At 39.9% G+C, this 23,176-nt stretch overlaps 2 protein-coding genes and 1 long non-coding RNA gene across 6 annotated transcripts in view; 2 read left to right on the top strand and 1 right to left on the bottom strand.

The window, feature by feature from the left end:
* RELN (reelin) overlaps positions 1–15,416 on the top strand; it is a 383,519-nt gene extending 368,103 nt beyond the window's left edge. For both annotated transcript variants that reach the window (XM_078394334.1, XM_078394333.1), the window contains one exon: positions 14,268–15,416. In XM_078394334.1, coding sequence (XP_078250460.1) covers positions 14,268–14,364 — 97 coding nt within the window. In that variant the 3' untranslated portion in view covers positions 14,365–15,416. The remainder of the gene's footprint in view (positions 1–14,267) is intronic.
* Positions 15,417–16,070: 654 nt separating this feature from the next.
* LOC140707413 (uncharacterized) lies at positions 16,071–19,518 on the bottom strand. Its single transcript, XR_013545669.1, has 3 exons — positions 19,427–19,518; positions 18,808–18,865; positions 16,071–16,148 (listed from the first exon to the last, which is right to left on the bottom strand). It is a non-coding gene; the product is annotated as an uncharacterized LOC140707413 (long non-coding RNA).
* A 2,989-nt stretch (positions 19,519–22,507) lies between these two features.
* SLC26A5 (solute carrier family 26 member 5) overlaps positions 22,508–23,176 on the top strand; it is a 47,850-nt gene continuing 47,181 nt past the window's right edge. For 2 of the 3 annotated variants that reach the window (XR_012087462.2, XM_073000694.2), the window contains exon 1: positions 22,508–22,774. The gene's annotated coding sequence lies outside the window, so the exon portion shown is untranslated. The remainder of the gene's footprint in view (positions 22,775–23,176) is intronic. The other variant, XM_073000697.2, reaches the window with a different exon arrangement.

Here is a 23,176-nt window from a genome sequence, read left to right as displayed (position 1 = left end):
ATCATCAGCCTTGCCCACATGACTGTACCAACAGGATTCCAGATAATACTTTAGTCATATACTTCTTTTAGTTACCAAGTACTGTTTGTTATAACAACTTCTGTGGGCAGAAGGAATTGTATTCATCCCCCCGCCAATTTTATCAAATAAAAGTGTCCCTGCCCTGTTGATTCTGCTTTCCCCCAGCTAAAATGGTCTCACTCTCAGTATATGTTTATTACGTCACAGAAAGAAGATCTACTTTTTCTCTAACAATTTAGTTCCTGAAATTCTAGTGTCATGACGGGCTGGGATTCATCGCTGAGACAGTGGTTGGCTGAGAGAGGTGTGGCTTCTCCCAATAGATAGGTTCAAATGTTATTTTCACTGAAGTCTTTTAAAGAGTCAGTCAAATAGATGTTGGAGGTTAGATTATGTCATCACAAATTTAATTAACTGTTAACTATAATTCACATTTAAATTAGGGCTGGAACTATTAATTCCATTAATTGGAGTAATTAATAATGTTTTAAAATGGATTAATTAACACTTCCTCAGTAATTACCCATAGTTTAGAGCAGCTTTACTTGCAGAAAGTAGCAGTGCTTACTCTTCAGATACTCACCCTGATCTAAGTGTAGTTAGTTGTAAATATAACTTAGGGATCCAGTTAGTCATAGCTAAAACTGGAGGATAGGATATAATCACAACTAACTCTAACTCGCTTAGAGCCACTGACTTCCCACCTTCTACGTGCCACTGCAGTCCTTCTTCCGCTAAGTTCCAGCAGATCATTTTGAATGACATGGAATGGTGTGTAGAGGATTACAATGAAGGGATAACTGGAGAAAAATGGATGCAAGTATATTGTATGAGCATCTGCCTGACTATTGCCAATCCACACCCCTCCTCGACCACACCCTGTGTCATTGTGGGGGGTTTCCCAAACCTTAGGAGTAGTGAAGGGGTTGATGGGTTGAGAAGTGGAGAGAGAGCAGAAATGTACTCCTGCTGTGTAAATCAGGATCCAAACTGCTTGTTTTACATTGATGCTTTAAAATGACTGTGAGTTAGCCAATAAAATATCTTACCCTCACAAAAGAGGCTCAAAATGTGCCTTCAAGAAATAATATTTAGATTAAGCCACAATTGACCCATTCTAAAGGAAAGCATCAAATTTACATTCAAACTCCCCAAATTTGTCTATTAACAGCCCTAATTTAAATGAGTGAATATCACAGTAGCAACTTTGTTCTCTCCAGATAATCTTGTTCTCTTCTGCACTGAAAAGCACCTTACTTGCATGGCATCCATGTCTACCACAAATTGCAACCCTAAATTATTGTTCATGCTTGGCTCCCTTGCCTTGTTTTCTAAAAACACCCTGCTGGGCTTTAACGTAAAAATTTAAGTTTGAAAGATGAACTTTATTCTTGACTTGCCTTCTGCATCTTCTAGTGATTTCTGCATATGACAGGCTGCAAGCATAAATAAAATACATCATGTGAGAGTTATTTTTCTGCTCCAAATGAAGTAGGATATGGGTAATTTGGTAAAAACCAACTCTTCTCTTCAAGATTTGTGTATGAGTAGAAAAGAAAGAAGGAAAAAGGAAATGTTAAAAAAAGGAAAAATATGCTTTTACTATATGACCTGTTAGCTTTTATTTATGATTTTTTTACTGCAGTGATCATCAAAATGGTTAACAAAAATAGGTGTGTCATAAACATATTAATGTTATTCAGTTATATTTCAATATGCAGTTGTATATATTCATAACAATTTTAGCTCTCCATGCCACTGCTTATGTAGTCAAAGTGGTGCTATCTGCTTTCAAGAGGTGGCTATTAGTAGGCTAAGGAGAGCTCTAAAATAAACCTATAATGTTTGTAGAAACTTGCGTATATATCCAAGATTTTAATTTAGATGGGATTAGTCACACCCCACAGAGCTCCAAAAAATGACAGCAAGGAGGAAACTTCCTGTTTTTTCTACCTCATTTACTATTTAGTGTATAGCATTTTTTTAAAGAATGCTAATGCAAATTCTCAAGCAAATGCAGTTCATTGTTCCCATCATTGAGGGTTAACATTGAGTGGTCGAATAGACCAGATGGGCGGGATATAAATCAAATAAATAAATAAATAACAGGAAATATAGCTGGGAGGATTCCCATGACCCAGGTTAGCAGAAGCTGTAGCTACCAGCTTTGCTATTACAGATCACAATGAATGCATATTACACTTTGAGTGGTTTACAGCAACCCTGCAGTGCGTCCAGAGAGGGACTGAGCCTGAGGTTTCAGTGCTACCCATGGCTTTTACACCCACATTGCAGATTAGGCTGAGAGATAACTGTAGATCAATTCTTCATTGCAACAGCCCTGCACTGTTGCATTCTTGTTTCAGATTGGAGAACTGTGCTGAAAGAGAGTATCTTATAAGAACCCTGCAGCGTTGATACTGCAGGTCAGAGGTGAGGTTGAGTCTGGTTTGGATTCCCAGTAAAAAAAAAAAAATCTACTATATCTCTCAGGTAGCAATAAATACCACATTTAATTACATTGTGTTCTCAGACCACTTCCAAGGGCAATATGAATGTTTAAAAACTAGAAAAGCTGGGCAGAGGTACACAAAGATACACATTAGAGCAGAGGATGCTAAGGCTAGTTTTTTCAGCTCTTTCAGCCACAACTTCAGGTAAACAAACATGCATACCAAGAATGCACTGGAATATATTCTCAAAGGCTTTTACAGCCGGGATCTGATGGTGGTTGTGGGGTTTTTTGGCTCTTTGGCCATGTTCTGAAGGTTGTTCTTCCTGACGTTTCGCCGGCATCTTCAGAGGACAGGAGTCAGAACGCTGTCTGTACTCTGGTATTCACGTGAACTTTCTGCTGCAAGGCCCACTACCATCTGAACATCTCAATAAAGTCAGCCTGGTAAATCTCCTTGAAAACAAAACTAAAAGAACCTTTTCTTAATAGAGGCTAATTGCAAGTCAAATAATGATGGCTGAAGCCTCTATTCAGCCTTGGCACTTTATAACTCATGGGTAAATGTTAATCCATAAAAGTATTAAGGAGCCAAATAGATTTCAGAACAATCAGCCATGGCAATGAAAAAATAATATCAGATGAACATGGAGGCCATCTAAGCATATATTATAAGCTGCCTTACAGCAGACAGATAACTGAGAGGCTCAAGAAGGAACTAAACTTGTTATGGGATATATCGTTAACTAGATATATCTGCCAAGTAAAGCTCAGCATATTCAACCAGTACTCTGGGAGCCATTACTCATCCCTTATTTTCCCTATGAAGGGCATTGTTAGGGCAAGCTTAGCTAATATTTCGAAAAAACAGCTATATCCCTAACCTCAAAAAACAGCCAGCTCAGAATTAACTGCACTTCTTGCCTTACCCAAGTAGGGAAGGTGAGCAGGAAGAAACCCTGTTTACCCGAAATTATATATATTAAAAAAAACCCAGAACTGATGGCCTCTAGCACTCCAGCTATGGCCATCTTGAACTAGAATCTACTCACTGAATCCTTAATATATCCACTTCAATCCCAAAACCTGCCTCACCCCACTACGCACTCTCGCTCCTGGTTCGATGCTGATTGTTGGAAGGCAAAAAAACTGAATTAGATCTTTCTTTTCCTCTATTCGCCAACACTTAATCCTTCCTTCCCTACAGCACTACTTCTCTCTTCACAAAGCCTGTTCTGCCTTATTTGATACAAAAAACCCCCCACCAATTTGCACAAGGCAAATAGCACTTCTTACACCGGGCAATCATTTCCCACAACCAGAAGTCCTTCTGGTCTATAGTTTCTTATTCCACTGCTCTGGCCCCTTCTAATTCATTTACCTCCATCCTGGCCGAAACCTGGATTCATCATTTTACGGGGCTATTTACAAGCTCCTCCCCCTTTCTTCTTTACCACTGAATTCTCTTAATCTCCCTGATTGGCCCCCTGTCACCACTGATCAAGTTTTAGATCTCATTGGCACTCTAAAATCTGATAAGGCCCAGAGCCCAGATAACTTTCTCTCTGAGATCTTGACTTCCAAACCTCATTGGTAGGCTGAGCTCCTTGCTAAGTTTTTCACGCTAGTAAACAATACCGGCAAATTCCCTAAAACTTGGTTATCTTCTGTCATAGTTCCCATTTACAAAAAAGGTGATGCCTCTCAACGCAGTAATTATAGGCCAATAAGTCTTCTGGCCAATATTGGTAAACTATATTCCAAATTTCTTCTCACCAAACTCCTATCTTGGGCACAATCTCAAAATCTCCCTGGAATGGAACAAATTGGCTTTCATGCTGGTGCATCCACTACCGATCATGTTTTCCTATTATCCTTTCTATCTGAAAAATATTCCATTTATCATCAATCCAATCTCTATGTTGCCTTTGTCGATCTTAAAGGCACCTTCAATTCCATTAACAGAAGTCCACTATGGGAAAAGCTCTCCAAGTGGAGAATCAACCCTCGCCTTTTGTTTTTGCTTCACTGTCTTCACACTTTTAACTTCACCCAAGTCCGTCTCCCAACTCTCATGTCCTAACTGATAGGAACCCTGTTCTTAATGGTGTACGCCAAGGATGTATCCTTGCCCCCCTGCTTTTTAATCTTTTTTCTAGCTGATTTCCCTTCTTTTCTCTCAAACTCTGATAACTCCCCTCCAGCCCTTAATGGGACTCCTCTTCCTGTCCCCCTTTATGCTGATGATATGGTCCTACTTTCTCTCACTAAACCAGGTTTACGTTCTTCTCTTACCCATTTACAACAATACTGCTCGCTAAATTATCTTACCATCAATTCAGACAAGACAAAAATTATGGGTTTTTTCCCTCAACGCTGGTCCCCTTCCCTCTGGTCAATAGGTCCCCACTCTTATCATCAAGTACAAACTTATAAGTACTTAAGGATCCTCTTACATTTCAAACTAAATTTGTCCCCTCATAAAAAAAGCTGTTATTTCATCCACATCTCAGAATCTAAAGGCAATTGCCAAGTTTCACTTCACTGCTGATAATCAATTCATCCCAGCTGCCCTCCATATACTGTATTCCAAACCAAAATTATCTCATAATTATTATATGGAGTTCCTGTTTGGATTGCATTGGCCCACTTTGACCTTGACCGCTTAGCGACTTCTTTCTTTAGGAAGATCCTTGGCCTTCCAAAATCCATGCAACTTGCTTTCAAAATCCATCCAACCCTGGCTTGGTCTCTCACTTTTAAATATTGGCTTTGTTTGTTTTTAACCAGATCCCCAGATTTGTTACTTTATGCTCTGTTAAGAGAGTCTTACTCCCCCAAATGGATTCAACTTATCCATTCTAAACTGTTATCTTTTTATATTCCAATAGAATCACTCTTCGAATTGGAATTATCTCTCTCTCACTCTCGTATCAAAGCCAAGCTATATCAGTAGGAGTTTGAACATCTAAGTGACCTCCTTAATCCCACATGTTCTCCAAAATGTTTCAGCTTATCCCCCGTTTTAGAATATCCTTTAAATTACTTCAGTCTACTAACTAATCCTACACAGCAGAGAGCTTTCATGATAGCTCGGTTTAACATCTTCCTGTCGGCCATGCATTTTGGCCATTTTTCCAAAACCCCTAAAAATAAAAGACTTCACCTTTTCTGCCATTTGCTGCCTGACACCTTAGACCATATTCTATTTAGATGCCCAGCACACTATTCCCATTGGAAACTCTTTTTAGACCACTGGCTTATTCCCTTTTCGGATTACTTTCCTGATCTTCTCCCTATTTTCTTGAGTGATCGCTGTGCTCCCCTCACTGAGGCGGTGGCAAACTACTTAACTGAAATTTTGAAACTTACTGTTGCCTTATAATGTTCAACTCTTCTTTACGCCATTCTCTCGGTAATATGTATTACTTTTAATGACTTTTTATACTTCCTCATTAATGTTGATTGTGTCTATTTCCCCTGAGTTTCTGCTTAATGCCAATAAAGGTTTATCGTATCGTATCATATCGTACCAAGATATTCTGCCTGCTGGCTCACTTTCCTTGCTGGAAAGGTTATGCACATTGAGAATATTTGTGACCCTGCATTGTTCTGCTTCCAGTCAAATTCAATATTTTATTGGCTTCTCTTACCCAGAAACGTTATCTTGTGACTAAGGACGTCTTTCCATGTTTGTAAAATCAGGCTTCAAAGGAGCCCCACGTTTAACTCCTGCAAAACAATAACAAACCCCAGCAAGCTAATCTGTATAACTGTAAAGTGAGAGCAGTTATTGCTGTGACACTTATAGATATTCACATTAGTTAATAATTTCCTTCTTCCACTCATGGGCTACCTCTAATGTCAGTTTCTGACATCACAGTAAAATTAAATAAAAGAATCATACAATTAAACCACAAAACAAGTTCAGCTATTAAAACAGAATTAAATTAAAAACCAGATTTAAAACATCTGAAAAGTGAATTATCTAATTGATAAGATCCATCTGTAGCAATCACTCAACTGCAGCAACTCAACTGCAAAAAGCCAATCTCTCTTTAAGAGGGAGAAATCAGCCTAGAACCTCAAATGACCACAGAGAAAAAGTCCTTTCCCTATTAAATACTGTAAATTGTAATACTTGAGAAATAATGTCTTACAAGAATATGCATATCGGTCTGTCTCTCAGAATGTCTCTTAGAATCTCCTGTAAAAACATCAGGCAGACAAACAGTTCATTGTTTGCAATGTTGCTTTGGCAGTTTTTCTTGTTACTGACCCCAGCAAATCGCATAAAATCTGGCAGTAACTGGATACCTTGTTAGCCTGTTTAGTCATTCCATTCAGATCTAAACTGACCATATAGAATTGGCTGTGGAATATCTCTGTGTGTTCATCAAAAGCATTGAGATGCAGTAGGCTTTTTCAGGATCTCTGTCACATGAAGGAGCTTATGCATGTACAATTTCATACTGTCTGCATGCATTAGGCATAACACATGGAGAGAACATGTGAACAGATATATAGATGCTGGAAGAACAATAATAAACAGTTTAGAGTACATTTTTCTTGAATTGAATTACCTGGCTATGGAGCCAGAGTTGAGAGTTCAATTCTCCAATAAGCCTACTGGCAGAAAAGCCAGTCTGTATAGTAAGTTGCACAACCCCAGATTACCCGAAGAAGAAGGGGATAATAAACCACTTCTGAGTACTATATACCTAGGAAACCATGAGAAAGGTTATCAGGATCAATTGGACACAATTGTTATTAATGGGCTTACAGCCCTGGACTAGACACTTTTAAATTTCTAGCAAAATCTCACATCTTCTTGTATGCACCTGAGTTGAAACAATAGCCAAGAATAAGTCAGCATCTGGAGAGATCATAAGCAAATAAATTTAATTTTATCAGAATTATCACCTGAAACACAGGTGATTAGTATGCTCATAAACAATTCTGTCACACAAACTTTTTTGACTTGAAATAAGAAGATCAAATAGCAGCTTGTATCTCCTACAGGTACCTTTTGTTAAGGTTTTGGAATTTAGCCCTACAAGGAGGGAAATTACTCTTGTTGTCCAGTCGTAAATGCAGGGACTAACAAGTATAAAGATTAAAAATATGGTTCTATCAATGCTGATGTTCATTCTATATGGATTTTTAACTAAATGTTATAAATAATTATTGAATTAAGTATGGTAGGACTCCCTTATCTGCCAGATCAATATCCACTGATTCATTTATCCACAGTCTGAAAATACTAAAAATATTGTAAGAAAAATCTTAGAAATAGATATTTCTAAAGATGAAGTTACCAGAACTGGCCAACAGAGGGAACCAGAGACCATGCTATATTATAAAAAGTGTTCATTAGAGAAACGAGCGCATTGTTTAACAACGAATCTGCATAGCGATCTATTTTTTAAGATCGCTAATGCGATCGCATTGCGATGTTTTAATGGGGAAAACATTGCATTGCAATGGTCGGTAAGCGTTTCGCTTACCGATCTTCGCATTGCGATGTTTTTTAAACAGCTGATTGGCTGTTCCAGAATGGTCGCCGGGTGCCCAAAATGGCCACCGCAACCATTTTTGCAGTTTCCTTGCTTACCGAGTGCGCGAAAATGGCGGCGCTATGGAGGATCTTCGCTGAACGCTGAGTTTGGGCCCCATAGGAACGCATTAAACAAAGTTTAATGCGTTCCTATGGGTTTTTCCGTTCCATTTAGCGATGTTTCCACATAGCGACAATTAATCCGGAACGGATTAACATCGCTATGCGGGGCACCACTGTATTTCCATGATGTCATTACCAGAATGGCCACTAGAGGGAGCGAGATATTATGTTATGAGTTTTTCAGCCTCTGTAGAGGGCTTGGAACCGATCCCCTGTGGATATGGGGGGTCCTGCTGTATTAAAATAAATGCATGTGACACTATCAGAAAGTTTATTCAATCCCTTTTTTCTACATTCTGATTGTAGTTGGGAATATATTTATAGACAAATCTTTAACTTGTAGGGGAGGGGATATTTTAAAATAAAGTCATGTTTCCACCTTTTCCAGAGAATTATTTTTCCCTTCTGCATTTCTGCATATTCTGTGATAACAGAGTAGATCCAAATTCTTATTCCCAATGCATGTTAGCTCTTCATTCATCAGAACTCCCAGCCTGTCTGCTGCACCCTGGAAACACACCCTTTTCTGCATGTTCACCTTGGAGAGGGCAACTCCCTATGAGACTATTAAGAAATGTTGATTTCTGGTCAAATTATACAAATAACAGAAAGATGGGTCTTAGAGTCTCATTTCTTATACAGAAAAATGTTAATTGCACATGAATTTGGTAGCGGTGCCAAACATTTCAAGTTAACTTTTTAAAGTATTTGCGAAGGCTTTTTACTTTTTAAACATTTTTGTCATGAACCCCAACTCTAAAATCATAATATGGTGAACTTGGGCTTGTAAATACATGTATGTTGTTAATCTTTCCATAACCATCACCATCATGTGTTTCATGATTAAGAGGGGTTTTTTATTTTGACACAAGTAAACGTAAATGTTTTTCTTGCAAAAACAAATTCTGCTTTTTATGTCCTGAACTCGTTTGATATTATTTGCACCTTCAATTAGTAACAAACTGCATTCATTCAGATAACCACCTTCCATTGCTTTGTCTCATTGTTGCAAAACTATTATATGTATAGGAAAGGTTTTACGTACTATAGCATAGAAAAATATTGCATAATTATGTTACCTTTTCCATTATTTTGCCTGCTTTCAGTATGATGTAAATTGTATTTACTGAACTATCTATGTTTGTACAGTTATATGAATGATGAAACAAACATACAAGCATTTTAAAATCAGAAAGTAATTTCTTCAATTTTTATTTTTAAAAGACATGAAAAATCCTATAATGCCTCTAAACCACATCAAGCTTTTATGACTAATCACAGTGCTGCATGCATTGAAATACATTGTCTAATTTGTGTTGTATTTCATTATTTGCTGTCATTGGTTTTACATTAGAGTAAGGTAAGTAATTTCACTACTGGAATATTGTGCCAACCATTATGCATTTTTCAGTTATCAGTACATTCAGGTAGCTAATGCTGATACTGTACTAGGATTTGACATAAAAATTTATTAAGTCCTGTTGAACCCTCAAAATTTGATGTGTGAATTGTTATGTATCCTGAAAGCTATAATCCTATTAGTGAGGGTCATTTGATGCCCTTAAGCAAAGTGAAATTTGCAAGGTATCTTCAACAGTATATTTGGATGTTTTCTTCATTTAAATTTTACAACGTTTCAAAAAAGGCAAGACAGGACAAAGAAACTCACACCCAACAAATTCTGTTCACCAAATCAGCACAGAAGGGAGTCTGACTTAATCTGGGTTGCCAGAATTAATTTTAATTCTTAAAAGGCAGTAAGATGTCATTGCATCAGATGAAATATTTGTAAGCTCCCTATTAATTGCACACAGATTACAATTTGTGGAGGAACACATATCATGTCTGAAAGACAAAAGGCTTGTAGATGACTAGGGAGTGGGAACTGTGTGCCAGTCCTACTATGCCACTTGTCATGCCAGTCTGCATAAGCTATTTTACAATCGGGAGTCCTGCAAGTGTTTGCACTTGGGCTTCAGTTCTGCCAATATGGAAGGCAATAGATGGACATCCAAGAAGCAAAATGCGATCCTTATTTCAAGGCTGAACTGCCACTGCAGCATGGCGATATCTTCCTAGTACCAGTGAGTAGTTCCCGATTTTTAAAAGAATATACAAGTGTTACTGGAATAAAAATGGCATTCTCATATGTCATGAAGTACTGTATTGTTATTACAAAGCCTCATTAAGAAATAAACTCTGAAATACAAGTCATGCTTTATATACACTTAAGGTACCTCAAGATTAAAACCCTTTCAGGTTAACATTATTTCCAGAGTTCCATTTTGATTAGTTAGAGTATATTTTGGATAGGTAAACACAAATGAAACTGTCTAGGGCCTAAATGCCCAAAGCACTCTCAGCCCATGTGCCTGAGAGTCACATGCAATCCTGCTGAGCTTTCCAAAGGAAGAGCAGGACGTAAGCACAATGAATGTGTGCTCTAGAACATATTTCTGCATATGCAATGGATCCTAGTTTCTTCAGTTTGTGAAAACAATCTGCATAAAATAAGGTATCTCAATATGGATTGGTCTTCCCGGTTTAGAACAAATAATAAAAGCTTGCAAACACCAGTCAGTAACAATCCCTTAGGATATGGGTCTTTCTGCTTCTCAGGAGCAGACAGTATTTATTTATTTATTTATATATTTACACATCCCCACCTTTGAAAGACAGTATTTAAAGTTGAAAACAATTATACAAATGTGGTTAATATCATTAAAAGACAATATTTAAAACTATGAACAATTAAGTGTCTTACATCATTAACAGGCAAGATCAATAAGTATACCAAAATAATTAAAATGTCACTCTGAGAAATTGGGGGGGGGGGGGGACACAAGTAGTACTAAAAATCCAGTCAAAACAGTAATGCACAACAATCTAGCTAAAAATCACACACAAGTAGCTGTTTTCTGAGGGAAGGCTTGCCTGAAGAGAAAGGTCTTTGCCTGCTTGTGGAAGAACCGCAAAGATGAGGCCAGCCTGGCCTCCTGTGGGAGGGAGTTCCAAAGCCTGGCAGCAGCAACAGAGAAGGCCCTCTCCTGTGTCCCCATCAGGTGCACCTGTGAAGGTGGCAGGACATCTGCTTTTCCCTACATCAAGGGATGTGTCGTTTTTTTAGAATTAAAAAAATTAGATTTAAGTGAGTTAGAATCCTTACGTGGCATTCCCCTTTCATTAGTTGGGAAACTGTAAAAAGTCCAATACATACTTCCTAATATGTTTTAATATTAAGGGACCTTTCTACACAGAAAATTAGTATTATGGGTATTACACATGATACTTAGAGGATTCCAGCTATGGCCTGCTATCACTTCCATTGGACTCCTACACGTGGAAGACCACGGGTATGAAAGAGAGAGTTCCACTCTCCACATGGGTTCTGAAAAGGTGACAATGGGGTGGGGGAGGCAAGACTAGACTTATGCATGCTGATCTTACCCCAGTTATAATTCCTGTATACGGATCTAAGTTTTCATATGGAAGAAGGGTTTTGTTCAGAAGAGCATTTAAGTGAACCCACACTTCCAGTCTGATTAACACAACCAGAACTACCAATTAAGAAGAGAACTAGATCAAAGACAAGCACATTTAAAAAAAGCTGATAATGAGCAAGGCACATCCTTGTATATAATTATTTCTTTTGCTATTGTTATTATTAGGCAAAAATGGTCATATGCAAAAATTCTAGTGCTTTATTGTTACAAAATCGGATAATTTTCAGTTCAGAGATACCCTGAAGGGATTCTAAAGCAGGCAAACTTTCTTGGAAAAGCAGATACCCAGTCCCAATTCTGTAGTGAATATTAAGATGTTTTCTTCATATCTATGCCAGCATTCAGTCTCTACCAAGAATGACAAAACACCACATCAATGAAAAGTCTTCTTCCTCCTTAGGCAGGACTCATACAGATTGTTTTAGTCTCTGCATTTGAAATGCACTACTAAAGTGTAACAACCACTGCCACAGGAGCACTGTCTCTGGGTTCTAATCCCAGTCCTGGCAAAGGGTTACCACTGGGAATATTGAGCCTGCATTGGGCTTCAGACATACCCTACTTTGGGACACTCTATGATACCAAGATCACTTACAGTGGTGCCTCGCTAGATGATGCTAATCCATTCCATTAAAATCACTGTCTTGTGAAAACATCATCTAGCGAAAAGTGTTTCCCCACTGGAATGCACTGAAACCCATTTAATGCGTTCCAATGGGGAATGTGTTCCAATGGGCAAAAATCACCCATAGGGAAGCCATTTTGCGAAGCGCCAATCAGCTGTTTGAATCGCTGTCTTGCGAAGCATCGGTCCCGAAAACACCCGTTTTGCGAAGATCGCCCATAGGGAAGCCATTTTGCTGAGCCGTCGATCAGCTGTAAAAATTGTTGTCTTGCGAAAAAATGGTCTGCGAAGCACGGACCAAATCATCATCCAGCAAAATCTCCCATAGGAAAAACCATTTTGCGAATTGTTGTAGCGATCGCAAAAAGTCAACGTCTAGCAAAAAAAATGTTTTGCGGGGTAATCGTCTTGCGAGGTATCACTGTATCTTGTTTTGAGATGTGAATTTCTTTTCACGTATGGACCATTTAAATGTTAAAGTTTGTCAGAAAAAGGCCACATCCAATTTTACTTTGCCTACCTGAACAATTGATCCTGTCCTCATGCATGTGCTCAAATGGGCAAATGTCATTTGTGACCCAGATTACCCTACATAGCCAGCAGCAATGTAGTGACTCGGTTTACATGAGTTTCCAATTATGGCCTTGCTCTTGGCTGCATCTCTTATTATCCAGTTTACACACATTTTCAGGCAAAGACAATGTAGCTATATGACTGGCAATTATGTGTGCATTTTTACACTTAGAAATGGCATTAATACCTGCTGACACAGTGGGTAAAATTGACATATATATATGACATCCTATAGTCATCATCTCTAAACATTCCAGGCAATACTTACAGGATCCTTGTCATGCAGGACAGGGATAGGTTACTCTGCAAAGGTTTTATTATCATCCCAAAGTGTGTTCCAGAACAATGTTTTGCTCTGTGCTACAGTCATCAGTGATAGCCATTCCTTCTTATAGCATAAAATAACAGGATACATTCAGGAGCACAAGTGGGAAATGGATAGGTCTGACTACCTATCACTGCTGACTTAGGGATGGTTTCTCCTCAGCTCCAGATAAATCATGGGTTTCAATTCTTTTCCATCTCCTACAGAATACCATCCATCCATTCATATAACATGGTAGTATCAAAGTAATGTTTGTGTACCATCTAGAGCAGCGGTCCCCAACGTTTTTGGGACCGTGGACTGGTTGGAGCGTGTGAGCTCCATGTGCGGGGGGGCGGGAGCACCTCCGTACTCACGGGTGGGTGTGTCGCGCTCATGGAGGGGCATCACACTTGCATGACACACCCACCCACAAGAGCAACACACCCCTCCACAAGCACGACACGCCCACCGTGCAGGGGGGCAGAGATCTGTCTCCGCGGCCCAGTTGGAGGAAGCCCACAGACTGGCACCGGGCCATGGACCGGGGTTGAGTACCCCTGATCTAGAGGGCAAATGGGTATATAACCATACCAGGGAACGTTTACATATGTAATGCCATCACCCCTTATCAGTGCCCACTGGTGATTTTTTTATGTTTGACTGGAGTATCCTTACACAATAAAATACACAAAAATGAATAAATGAAAATGGAAGTGTAGAACCAAAGAAAGGATAGGAAAACTGACCTGCTTATTGTCTACTTGGCATGCAATTGAAATAATCCCAACTATGCATGTGAAAATAAATTTATTTATTCTATAATACATAAATGTATTGCTGAAATCAGTAGAACATAATTGAACACAATGAGAAAACTGAAGGCTGGCTCTGTAACATTCTATGTCAAGAGTGAGAGCTGAAATGCAAAGTATGACTAAATCAGATTAACATATGTATATGTTGTACGAATGTAATTTATTGTTTAAGGCAATATGTATATTGATAGAACGAGGCAGTATGCAGCAATTTGCTCTTGGAAAGGCTATCCCAACATACCTGCAAAAGGACCTTAAGTTGTTCTCTTCCATCCTCTTTCTATTGAACAGCACTCGCAAACAAAATTACATGATGAATTTTTCACGACAACATGGGCTCAGGCATTTCTACAGCAGAAGACGAAGGTCACTTAGGCGATACCCATGAAGAACAAGACTTTTCCCCCCATGTCCTTCCCTAGTCTGTGATGTGTTGCTTTCCATTCTTTGCAAGCTAGCCCTGTGGTCTGGTTTATCAGGACTTTTTTCTTAATGAATATTTTGAAAGCCTCCATCAAGACATAGCGTTACACCACTTTTTTCGCACTGTGATCTAATGAGAAGTGACTTATTTTCTCATAGGTAAATGTTTTTAATGTTGATGTGTCTGTGAAAAATTGTGATCTGTTGTAATACCAGTTACAGTGGCAGTATTGGCAGTAAGCAACTGGCTCTGATTTACAAAGAACAAAAGAGCATACATTTAAGCACAAAAGACTTTTCATATTTTATGTCAGAAACTTCAATATTAACTACAATATTTAACATACTTTGTCACATAGGTATTTAAATGCACTGTATTTCAGCTCTGTATCATATTTTATATGGTTAAATTATAATTGTTTGTCCTCTTTGTATTCTCTTTATAACTTGACATGCCATCACTGTATTGACTTCTTGTAACGATTTGCTGCTGATTTGGGGGCTATTTTACAGTCTGATGCTATGCGTAAAACAAATAGATGCCTAATCAAAAGGATAATGGCAGAAACCATTGTAAAAGACCTCGATGTCCTTTGTTCTTTCTCTTTTATATGTCTGTCAGATATTGTAGTTTTGTGGACAGGCAAAAGGCTTGACATTTAAACATTTTCTACTAAGCAGCTGTGGATGAACTGTCTCCCCCTCCAGACAGAGGTTCCTGTATTCTTGTCCAAAAGTAAAACAATTCTTTGTGGATGATTTACTTACAGTAACTGCCATTTGGTCTCTGTAGTAATGGAGTGATTTGTAAACAGTGAACGTTTCTTCGTGTTTATTTGTGGTTTGTTTCTATTGCGGGTCATGTTTGTATCTTCTGATGATGTTGTACCTACACCAGCAACGTAAGAATGACCCTACAGCCCTAAACTTTCTATTATCATGAATAAAAGGAAGTTTCACTCTGCAGTGAACCAAGCTAAAATCCCATGCTTCAATAAAGATAATGTCAACAAATGATTTATGTAGCACTTTTTCACAGATTAAGGAGCGGGGAGGGATGGAGAATTATACACTTCACATACAGGTTTATGAGCAACATTTTTCAGATGGAGAAAATATTGGAGATCATATGTTGCAAGATGCCATATTTATGTCTTAAGATGAGTTTTGTACCTGTGCACTTTGTAACAGTGGGTTCTGAAAAGAAGTGGGTTAGTTCACATGTCACAAAATTGAAAAATTGTTGATATTAGGTATAGATTGTGCCTTAATACAACTGAGGGCTGTCTCCCATGTAACACTTTATTCTATAGTGTCAGAGCCTATTCAGAGCTTAAGTAGCCACCTAGCCAGAGGCGCACTGAAATTCCCAGTGTGGTCTATTCAATAGAGTGATGGACTAGGACACTGGAGAACAGGGTTCAAATTCCCCACTTGGCCATGGAAGCTCACTGGGGGAGTGGAACTGGTGAAAACAGTCCTCAAATATCTTACATTGAAAGCCCTATTAGGCTCACTAAAAGTCAGTTCCATCTTGACAGCACAGAACACACACACACAGCCACAAGGTATCCTAAAAAGAACCGCAGTAGTACTGGGAGTGACTGCTCATTTATATACACAGCTCATATAAAAGATTATTCAAGCACATCTGTTCAAGACATGGCGACAAAATACACAAATCTGATACCTGTTCCTGAGCTCACAGTACATAGATGGACAAGACGAGGTGGTGGTGTGGCATTTCCTCTGTAGGGAAAAATAACTGTTACACTGGCACAATTATTTCTGGGCTGTATGCATCAGTGTTGCAACCAAAGCATAACAATAGACATAGCTCTCACCACCATTAAAGTCTGGCATTTAAAGTGTGGCTAGATTTTCTCTACTCCCTTAATTTTTTTGTACTCTCTTGTAAGTCAGAGCAATACTTTCTCAACAATCCTGGAGTCGTAACTCAATTATCTATTACTTTCCTTTAAACACATTTGGTAAGGTGGCTGCAAAGAAACTCCACCTTCTGAGAGACAAGCAGAACCCATCCTTCCCCATTCCTTTCCTGTGCCCATTGAATTGCAGGCAAGTTAGGGCACTGGAACATGCTGGCATGATCTAGTAGTCTGCTCTTTTCCAACCTCACAGCAACAGCTCTCAACAGAAGTAGGAGAAAAAGACCACATCCAGCACTTGGGAGGGAACTACCGGTAGTTTGCATAATACAGTATTTCCTTACAAGGCATGGAAAACCTTCTGGCTGTGGTATATTTCATGTCATTGCTAGAGAACATTGTTTTATGTTTGTTAATATTGTTCTGGTGGTGTTAAACCAGAGGCTAGATCTACCTCCAAATGGCAGAAGTACAGCAGTAACTGTCACTATCTTACATAATTTGCTTCTAGAGGAATAGCCGTGTTAGTTTGTTCCACAAAAGCTTATGTCACAATGGACATCTCTGTGACAACAGTCTGTGTTTTATAGTTATTACAAATGAGGGGATGCTGTGCCCATAACCATCTATTCTACATGTTTGTGGCCTTTCTTTCTCCCTCTCCTCCAGGATCAATAAACAGTGATATCATGTGATACTACTGGCTCCTGAAGTATAATATTATCTGTATTTGTGGAACTGTAAAAATAAGGGTGCTATAAAACATGATAATCTTATCTGCTGATACTATAACTTGGCTCAGGTAACTAGGAAATAGATTGACTGTATTATACAAGCTAGTGTTTTTTTATTTCTATTTTCTCTGGTTATTCTCTGACACAATGCCATAATAAGGAAACTATAAACCACCACAAAATCTTTTTAAAAAGAAGTAGCTGCACACTTTTGCAAGTTAAAGCAGAATAAGCATTAATTCCAAGGAAGCTGTTTTGGTTCTAAATTAGTGTCTCATTTCAGTAATGGACTGGGTGGAGATTAATATATTGAAGTTAAACCCAGATGAGACAGAGGTACTCCTGATCAGTTTAAAGGCTGACTAGGGAACAGGGTTTCAATCTGTGCTGAATGGGGTTATGCCCTTTCTGAAAACACAGGTGTGTGGCTTGGTGTGTCCCTAAATTCTTCTCTGAAATTGGATGCCCAGGTTTTGGCAATGGCCAGGAGTACATTCAAACTGTTAAAACTAGTTCACCAGCTGCAACCATTCCTGAAAATGTCTGATCTGGCCACAGTGACACATATCTTTAAATTCTATTAGGTTTATTGTAACATACTCCATGTGGGGTTGCCTTTCAAAACTGTTTAGAAACTTCAGTGGGTACAAAATGCTGCTGCCAGGTTGTTAACTGGAGCTGGTTACACAGAATAACTCCACTGTTAAAGCAGCTTCATTGGCTGCCGGTCTGTTTCCAAGCACAATTCAAAGAGTTGGTTTTGACTTATAAAGCCATAAATGGCTTGAGTCCAAGCTTTTTAAAGACCGAATCTCCCTCTGTGAGCCTGACTTGGATATAAGATAATCAAGGGAGGGCTTTCTCTCTGTCCTACCACCCTCACAAGCATGCTTGTTGGGGACACGGGAGAGGGCCTTCTCTGTCAATGTTCTCAGACTCTGGAACTCCCACAGAAGGCCAGGCTGGCCCCATAATTGCTATCCTTCCACAAGCAGGCAAAAAGTATTTCTTTTCAGGCAACAGTTTTCCCAGTAACTAGTGTTTTCCAGTTTTTGTATTTTTTTAAAATAGCTTAAGTTGCCTTGGGTCCTGCTGGAACGTGCCAGCATATCACAGCACCCTGACATGTCTAGCTTACACAGCACAGCAGAGGCATGTGGAAGCCTTAGATTCTGCCTGGCAAATAGTTTAAAATATTCCAAGTGCGATACAACAGAAAAGCAGTCATAAATATTACTGGCTGGGAAAGAGCACACAGATGTTCTCAGCTGGCATTTAAAACTGAACACAACCTCCGCATGTTAGAATGCACCATATCCATAATGGCATTGAGTTGGATGCAGAATAACCAGAAGCAGACCCTTCTAGAAAAAAAAGGTTTCATTATTTTTTCTGGTAAAAGGAGGCAATCATTAGACCGGTGACAGTGGTTCCTCAGGGCAGGGCCCCTGTGTCTTAGAGAAAAGTTAAGTCAACGCCAGCAAAGAGAACGGGATGGAGGGGTTTTTGTGAGGCCACTCACTAGCACCTGAAGGGTGAGGAGGAACCACTATGATGCCAGCCATGGGATGCTGAACTAACGCAGAGACCTTAGGTTATGTGTATTTTGTGAGCGCCACTGGCTCCTACTGAGTCAGCGGTGCACCTCCTCTTCCATTCCAGGATTGTTCAACAAAACAGGGTTTATTAAACTGGGAGAAGATTTGTTAACAACAATAGGGAATGGTCTCAAGCCAGTTTTCAACACTGGTCTTCCACCCCAGGGTTCCCAACCTCTGTACTTACCATTGTTGATGATGGGGTGTTCTGTCCTAGTTTGTCTAGAGGCGTTGTCTCTGTTGGACTATACAAGGGGTGGCACAAGAGGGATGACTTAGAACCCCACATTGAGGACACACCTGCCTATTCCCCGGCTCCTGCTTCTCTCAGAATCCCTCCTGGGCTCAATGGCATCTCTCCCTTCTCTCACACTCATCCCAATAAGATGGCCTGGGTGGAGTATGTGGGTTGAGGTGTCTTTCCAACTCTTCCCAGGATACTCTCAGCTGGACTAATATCTCAGTCTGTGGATCTTCCTTGTATATGCATTCTAGTCCTCAGGTGGTTCATGTTCTGGGATCACAATATCCAGATGCTAGGACTATACCTCAGGGTACTGTACAGCATCATCCCTGGTATTTTCTTCCTCACAATCTTCTTCTCTTCCCTTTGCCTCAGAGGCAAATCCTCAATTTGAACAGAACTGTCAACCTTGTCTCTGTGCTCACTTATTTCCTCCCCCCTCAGCTGCTTCTAAGCCCTTTTATAATCGCCACTTCTCAAGGATCTCCTTACCACTCTAGTGGGTGAGTTCATCACTTTTTCCTGTTCCCAAATCATTTCCAGGCTTTTTCTTTGACCTTACCCTTCTGGTGTTTCTGGAAGTACTCCTGCCTTCTTATCTTCCACAATAATAATTCAACATAGTTTTTCGCAGGTCTACTAAGGAGCTTGTAGTGGGAAACTCTGCAAGTGCCTGAAGAGAGATGACACAGCCCGCTGATGGGGCCCTATGTCTCCATCCTTATATATATATATAAAATGCAAACCCAAGAAAGGTGGCATAAATCAGATCACGATCCTGGGGAGAAAAGAGTACCTACAAATAGTGACATAAAAATATTCCCATTTGGTATTAATGGCAGGGGTGTTATCACTACTAAAACCATGGAAGATGTCTTCTAGGATCACTACAAGTGAGGGGGGGGAGGTTAAGCCACTCTTACAACTGAGGAGCTGTATTATACAATGCTTTTAATGTTTGATTAATAAGGTTATTTTCCACTTTTAAATAAAATTTAATAATATTTAAAATATACTTTTCTGACGTATACTTTTCTGTAAGGCCTTTGATCTCTATGCCTGGTTTCCTCTTAATGTAGAGAATGCCTAGATCTATTTTCCAACAATATTTTTAATTTATTTTTAAATGGTTTAATTTGTTTTTATTAATTCTAATATATTATAACACACAAAGGGAATTTTCTGGCCAGAAAGGCAATAAGCAAATACTTTAAATGCATGATACAATATAGTTCTGTTTTTAATAAATAAAATAATACTGTATTGTTTTGGGGGGTTAGCCGTCTTCCTTCATTTATACTAACAGATTAATAAAACCCTGTTGCAAGTCAAGTTCCAGTTTTGTTTGATTTGGCTTTACAAATCACTTTCTGAAACTCCTAAACACATTCAGTGAATGATTTCCATGACCCATGTTTGGATAATGACATCCAGTGGGTTTCATATAAATAGAAGTTACTCACACTGAACTTTTTCAGTACTTTGGACAGGCCTACTGGAGAATTTCAAAATGTTATATGTTCCTCTTCAAATTTCAAACCTGAGATATTGCTGAGAATCAAACACCCTATATTAAGCTTGACGAAAGTCAGGGCACTGTGGCTTTTCAGTAATTTGCTAATGATATGCACAGGGGCGGGGATGACCTCTCCCTTTCAGTGTTGCTTCCCCAAACAAAACAATGAAGGAGACTATCATTCAGCCCTTCCATTTTTAGTTCTTCCAATCTAGAGAATGTGGCTGGAATCAAAAATGCTACTGTTGCTTTGCCCAAGATCCTCTGAACACAACAGTGAGAATGGATGACATTTCTTCTAGTAGTCTGATGACCTTCTTGCCAAATCACAACCTATTTTCCCCAGCTTCAGAGTCTATTTGTTAGTCAATATAAATGAGTACTGTATAAGTAAGCAGGGGAGGACTGTCAGTAAAGAGCCTCATAGCACAGCAATTAAACTGCAGTGAAGACTCTGCTCACAACCTGAGTTCGATCCTAGAAGTTGGTAAACTGAGTGCCCAGCTCACTGGGGGTAACTTGTAGCTTCTTTAGTTAAACTGTAAGCCACCCGGATAGAGCTTTAAGCACTATGTGGTGGTATACAAGCAGCACACTTTTCTTTTTGATTAGTAAAGCGTTTCTAAAAAGTGTAGATCTCCCTTAGACTCTCAGAATTAACTGTGCACAGCTCTCTGAATGTAGTCATCGGATTTGCTCATTAGTGAATGGAGGGTTTTCACCTACAAGTTTTAAGTCAGATAATTTAGAGGTTGCTATTGTGATCAGGTAGACAAGTGTTGTCAGGCTTAAGGAGTTTGAAAGAAAGACAGCTTGGAAACTCTGGCCACCCAGAGAGCTAGTGGGAAAGCTGACACTGCTGAGTTGTGCAGAAATAGCTGCTGACAAGACAGGAGATATCACAGAATTCCTTTCATGAAAACACCATTGCAGAGTCACTGAGGCGAGGTGCTCTTGCACCTGCTGAAGAATCTTGAAATTCACTGCACATGAAAATTAGAGAATTTAAAATAAATGGATCTCTGTACATTTTGTTGTATGCAAACCTAACACTGACTGAAGTGACATCCAAATGGATTTTACCACAGATAATAAAATTAAGTTTACTGAGCAAAAGCAATGCCATAAATTGTTACCGGTAATTCATGTCCACTACAAGTTAAACTGCACAGAACACATGCTTTCCATCAGATATACAGCCAATTCAAGTTTTCTGGCACATGTTTCCAATCCATGTTGAGAGCCAGATGACATACTTATTTGTTATATTTATATCCCATCTATACAGTACATGTCAAAATATCAAAATTATTCAGGAGATAACTTCTCAGTTGAATCAAGTGCTGAAAGCCGAGATCGATAGTAAAGGAATGTCAGCATATTAAATAACATTGCCCACTCCAGTTTAAAGATAATGCCAAGACAGGAGTGCAAATGTGTTTTTTAAAGTTTGTTCCTGTTCTCGTTTTAAGCTGCAAACCAATTTACAGAGACTTCAGAGTAACCTTGTCAGGACCCAATGGAGACCTACATCTGAGTAAACCATGCATGGCACTGAGAGCCATACAGTCTCGCCCACCCATGCTTTAGCAGGTCGACGCCTTGTATCTGAAATATCTATGGCATACAACGATCATGTAGTTGCTTTTTCCCCTTTTTTTTTAATTGTTTATTTATATTGACACTGGTCTCGGTTCCCTCTCCTCCTTTAAAAAACAACAACGATACAAACACGTCAAATCAAACCATAACGTCTACATTTCTCTTCGTTCCTAGTCTTAACAATTTTCTTTGGAGTTGTACACATTTACGTGAGAGTAACAAAGACACCCCCACCTCGGCCAACACGAATGCCGCCGGCAAAGAGTTTATGCTCCGCGCGGTCGAGCCGAAGTACAGCTTTGGCCTAAAAAGAGAAGCCGGACCAAAGAGGGACCCCTCACGACCGGGCCACTCCGCTAGCCCCGCAGCCACTCGGCCGTCAGAGAGCAGCGAGAGCATGTGCCCACCTTGAGCAAACATAAGCGAGCGGTGCCTCGTTGCATGCTGGGATTTGTAGTGCTACAGGTTTCCTCCCGCTACGGCCCTGCATTGCTATGAAAACTACCCATCCCAGCAGCCCCCTGCACCGAGGATTATTTCTAGGGGACCTTAAACAGCCGGCCTGCCCCCACCTTCCCTTTTTGTTGTTGTTTGTCGGGAGGAGGGGGGGAGAGAATTATCACCATGGCCACTTTTGGGCTGCCGGGTTCCGGGAGGAGGAGACCTCTGGCGAAGGGTGGAGAGAGTTACCTCGGGTTACCGTGTAAGTGAGTCGAGCCGCTACTGTTCCGGGCGGCAGCTACCAGGCTTTGGCGGCAGAAGCGAGGCTCGAGGCCGGGGAAAGGATTGGAGGTGAGCGGCGCGTGGCCGGTCACGCATGGCCAAGCGGCGCGCGAGAGGCGGTTGAGCCTTTTGTAGTTGAGGGAGGGAGAGGAAAGGCAGAGGGTGGGCAAGCTCTCCTCAGAAGGCTGGTTTCCCTCCGAGTTTAGACGGAGTGCATTTGCCCTTTTTGAATGGGGGGGGGGAAGACAAGTCTGCCGCCTCACCACCCCCACCCCACTCACCCACCCACCCACATATGCACATGAGCGACAGGATGTTCTTGCGGCTTCAGTGTGAAGTTTGCTTGTTGCCAACTTTTTTTAGAGCTGCTCTTTTCTGTGTTTTTAAAAGCAGCATCTTGGCGCATTGAAATTACTGTAATCAGGATTCGCAACACCCACCCACCTAAGGATTGGGAGAGCTTTGATGGTT

The sequence above is a fragment of the Pogona vitticeps genome, chromosome 5 (assembly GCF_051106095.1).
Source record: "Pogona vitticeps strain Pit_001003342236 chromosome 5, PviZW2.1, whole genome shotgun sequence".
In the NCBI taxonomy this organism is placed as follows: Eukaryota; Metazoa; Chordata; class Lepidosauria; order Squamata; family Agamidae; genus Pogona; species Pogona vitticeps.
This window is presented reverse-complemented; position numbering and strand designations above follow the sequence as displayed.